Source organism: Amphimedon queenslandica, unplaced genomic scaffold, assembly GCF_000090795.2.
Source record: "Amphimedon queenslandica unplaced genomic scaffold, v1.1 AMPQUscaffold_13057, whole genome shotgun sequence".
Classification (NCBI taxonomy): domain Eukaryota; kingdom Metazoa; phylum Porifera; class Demospongiae; order Haplosclerida; family Niphatidae; genus Amphimedon; species Amphimedon queenslandica.
In genome coordinates, this window is record NW_003546707.1 from 48,168 (window position 1) to 52,267 (window position 4,100).

General features: G+C 34.5%; 2 protein-coding genes across 2 annotated transcripts in view; one reads left to right on the forward strand and one right to left on the reverse strand.

Moving 5' to 3' along the window:
- Nucleotides 1-968: 968 nt before the first annotated feature.
- Nucleotides 969-2,275, reverse strand: LOC100635706 (cAMP-regulated phosphoprotein 19-like). Its single transcript, XM_003389498.3, has 3 exons — nucleotides 2,083-2,275; nucleotides 1,764-1,847; nucleotides 969-1,536 (listed from the first exon to the last, which is right to left on the reverse strand). The coding sequence occupies exons 1-3, from the start codon at nucleotides 2,164-2,166 to the stop codon at nucleotides 1,351-1,353; spliced, it is 354 nt and encodes a 117-aa protein (XP_003389546.1). The 5' UTR covers nucleotides 2,167-2,275; the 3' UTR covers nucleotides 969-1,350.
- A 212-nt stretch (nucleotides 2,276-2,487) lies between these two features.
- The window catches only part of LOC109585472 (uncharacterized), a 2,313-nt gene continuing 700 nt past the window's right edge, over nucleotides 2,488-4,100 (forward strand). The window contains exons 1-3 of the mRNA XM_020001567.1: nucleotides 2,488-2,664; nucleotides 2,742-3,242; nucleotides 3,905-4,094. Of these exons, the coding sequence (XP_019857126.1) occupies nucleotides 2,584-2,664; nucleotides 2,742-3,242; nucleotides 3,905-4,094 (772 nt within the window). The 5' untranslated portion in view covers nucleotides 2,488-2,583. The remainder of the gene's footprint in view (nucleotides 2,665-2,741; nucleotides 3,243-3,904; nucleotides 4,095-4,100) is intronic.

A 4,100-nucleotide genomic window follows, 5' to 3' on the forward strand; every position in this document is an offset into this window, starting at 1 on the left:
ATGTGATGATGCTCCTTTGTTGTATGTCACACTGTAACATTAGCAGTATAGTGACTCATCAGTGGCTACTAGTTGAGGTGTGACTGTGTGTGTAGGTGCAGTGAAATGACTCAGCTCCTTCTAATGATAAACATGTTTACTGGCAGTTATACTCAATCTCATTCATACATTAAGCACACACATACTGTACTGTACCAGTAATTACTGTACTGGCACCAGTCAACATGTGTATCATTCGTTAACACAATCATTAGTTCTTTAGTACATAATGCTAATCATATCATACAGCAATTACACATTGTGTCTCAATAGTCACTTTTATATCACCATAATGTAGTATCTATGATATTACATGTACTTGTGTATTAAATGTAATCTGTCAGTTGTATTTTGAGCTGTTTTTGTCTATTAATTCACGAGTAATATTATCACAAACAGTGAGTCATTCATCACTGGTTTGTTTGTTTGTTTATTTATTTTACATTACAAGACGATTACACATACTCCATGATGTCACCATCATGAACAAACATGTACATGTACATGTGTTAATTAGTAGAGGTCAGTTTACTAAGAGATGTAAAGTAATCAGTGTAGTATACCGGTATGCTACAGTATACATGTACATGTACATGTATGTACTTATACATGCACTGCATCACTGGTCTGCTCTATAGTGATGACATGGTTTGTTTATGTAGGTTTGGTTCAAATGGTAGTTCCGTTGGTGTTGCTGTAACTGGTTTCTCCATATGTAGTTTGTTCTTTATGATACGGTCCATTGCACTTGACTGACCCTCTCCTCTTATTGATAGACTCCATGGCTATGTGTATAGAGGCTCTGTTTCATGTAATCTTATAGTTGAGACCCTTACTTTTGATTTATTTGAGAAGTTTTGAACCTGCGGAAATAGCAGGTTGTACAATAGCTTTGTGTCGGCTTTAGATCTGAGCTTTGAAAAAAATTGATAATAATAATAATAATAATAATAAATTATGATAATAATAATCTACAAGACAAAACCGGCAAAAAAACACAAAAATGTAATGAACAATTAAGAACTAATAATAATAATGATAATAATAATAATAATAATATTAGCATTGTCTCTGGATTTTTAAAGAGAAAAGAAAAAGAAAAGAAAAAGAACGGAAAGAGAGTGAGAGTGAGAAAGAAAAACGTAAAGTCAAAAAGTAAAGAAAAAAATATAATAAATTTAACAGCAAAACTAGAAGATCAAAGACAACATTATTGAGCCAGTGCATGCATGTCAGTACTAATTTCTCTATAAATGATACACAGGAAGAGAGAGAGGAGAGATGAGAGAGATTGAGAGAGAGTGAGTCCTTCTACTGTTCAGATCTTGCTACACTTGCTAGTCCACTCTTTGGTGCTGTCAGTTTGCTTGGTGGTCTTCCCTGAAGTCGAGCCATGGCCGGATTTATCGCTGGTCTTCCTGGCAGATCCAGCATCTTCTGTTTCTCCTTTTTGTGAGCAGCAGCATTGTAATCGCCAGAGTCAAAGTACTGGACGCCCTGCAAGAGAATAAAATAATAATCATAATAATAATCATGTTAACGATTTATCCAACACCTACATGTAGATGTACATGTACATGTATATTATATATACCATAGGTATTATAGCAGTTATAAAAAATATACAATTATTGAGGATCAATAATTCAAAGTTTTATATATTGCAAATTAAAAATAATTATACTGAAACGCATGTACATGTACATGAAAGAGAAGGAACTCACTCCAGATGATATTTTACGCTGAGCGACACTTTTCTGTTTTGGCTGAAGGTGCTTAGGATAACGACTCATAAGCTCTTGCTCAGACTATGAAAAAGAAAGAAAACAAGTTTTAAAAGACACAGAAACTTTAAAAGTTAAACTGTGATATAGAAATATTGTAAATTAATAAAGATTGGAGTTTAGAACAATGAAGAAGAGACAGGAGAGAAAGAAGAAGACATTAAATGGAGAGGAGAAGGAAGAGGGGGAGAGAGAGAGATTGATTATCACAAGAAAACTGCTTTGTAACAAAAAGGTTGCGTGGGATGAGGCCGATTACCTTCTTGATGGGATCAATCGTGTCCTTCTCTTCAGAACTGGGCTCCTTCACCTCGGGGACGGTAGCTTCTTCCTTGTTTGCCATCTTTTCTAACGTTTCTTTAGCTAAGGCTTGAATAAATGCTCCCAGCAGAAAAATCCGGTAAACAGCAACAAGTTAATTATATTCATTGATGGGATAACCGCCACACCCACCAATAAGTATTTGCTCTGTTCCTAGCTCTGTCATTTGCAAAGTCTGTACTTCTAAACTGCTTCTTCTTGATCTGAAATAAAGCTTTTATGTTAATGTACTTTGATGCCTTTTATTTGAGGAATAAATGTGCTCAAAATACCATTATTAAGAATGAAGGGCGTGGTCACTAATATTACTAAGCCACGCCTACTAAATTAAAACTCCACCCTAAATTTGATAAGCTCCTCCTTTTACTGTAAATGCATGCCAACTGTTGCTCCCTTGTCGAGTGAAGAGGTGAAGAGGGAACGTTACTAAGTGCTTGATATGTTGCTAGTACGAGCTGCTCTTGTACTAGCTCTAGTTATCATCGGGGCTGTAGCTGATGACGGTATACCACCAAGAAAGGTACGATAAATTATAATAATTTTATTTTAAGAGAAAGATGATGAAATCACGTGTCTTAATCTTTCTTTTTCTCTCAGAAATGTGATGTCATTGTTTTGCCCTCGGATGATGACCCAAAGATCATTTACTATCAGTTAAAAAGTGATACTAATGCAACTCACTTTGTCTGGGGCCTACAAGATATTCCATCACTCTTCATGAGTGTGACTGGTCCTAATTCAACCTGTCTTACTGCTGAAGAATTCAATAAGACGATCGACTGGGACAAGTTCTTAGGCGATGATGATAATTGTACTGATCCTTGTGAGATGTGGCCAGAGCCTTGTAACTGTACATGTAACTATGGTGCTTTGAGTATCCCTGGACAAGATGGAGAGTTTGCATTTGCTCTTACTTTTAACTCACTCGTTGAGTTTTATGATTCTCACAGTAAAGCTAATAAAGCTTTCAACCCAAAGAATTGGACTATGTCAAATCTTTACTCCAATTATTCTCTTGCCAATCTCAAGTGGACTTTCAATAAAGACATTAATCAACTTATGACTTCTGGTCCTGGTGGATTGACATGGTACATCAATGTAAGTGATGTTCTTGTATTCTTAATATACATGTACAATGTACATGTACCCTGTAAATTTGATTTATTTAGAATTTTAACATATGAAGCATGAATGTGAATTTATTTTTATTTTCAGCTATTAATGCATTGTGTATTGGGATAAATTGTATATTGAAATATACAATTCTGAATTTTTTTCTATTTTGAATTTTTTCATTTTGTTCATAATACTGTATATGGGATTTTTTTGAGGACTGCAAACTAGCGAATTTTGAGGATTTCTTCCTGATTCACGAAATTAAAATCCACGAATTGGAAATTTAGTAGATTTTGCGAAATATAATTCCCTCGAAAAAACCACTTATGCAGGATGCTCTTTGAAAATAATATATCCTATTTATGGTAGTACATTGTACGTGTACATGTACATGTATAACAATAATGGAGTGAGTAGTGTGTACTTTATTGTTTGTTGGCATTGAGTGTCTGATGTGGTGCCATGTATCTTATAGTAACTTAATTGACTATTAATGATACTAATAAATAATAATAATAATTATTATTATTAACACTTTGCTTCTCTTTGTTATTACATGTAATTCTTTTAAAATTATTAAATTCCTTATTTATTTTATTGATTAATATTCTTTATTCATTTATTCTTTGCTTCTCATTGTCTAGTTAAATGTTCCCACAGAAGGAGGTCGACTAGATTATTTCCCTAAGACACTCTACACCATCAACTCAACGACTTTTGATTTCATCTTTCAGAATTTCCCCTACCAATTACACATTGGTAACAATGCCAGCCGGCTTGTACTGGACGTCACCATTGTCCACGGTCCACTCTCCAGTGGCATCCTTACGTCCCGTTTCT

Bases quoted from the DNA above. Each gene is read 5' to 3' on its own strand.
- LOC100635706 (XM_003389498.3), bottom strand. From the start codon at position 2,166: ATGGCAAACAAGGAAGAAGCTACCGTCCCCGAGGTGAAGGAGCCCAGT. The intron at 1,848-2,082 runs GTAATCGGCCTC...TCTTTTTCATAG, and splicing joins CGATTGATCCCATCAAGAAG to TCTGAGCAAGAGCTTATGAG. The intron at 1,537-1,763 runs GTGAGTTCCTTC...ATTCTCTTGCAG, and splicing joins AGCGTAAAATATCATCTGGA to GGCGTCCAGTACTTTGACTC.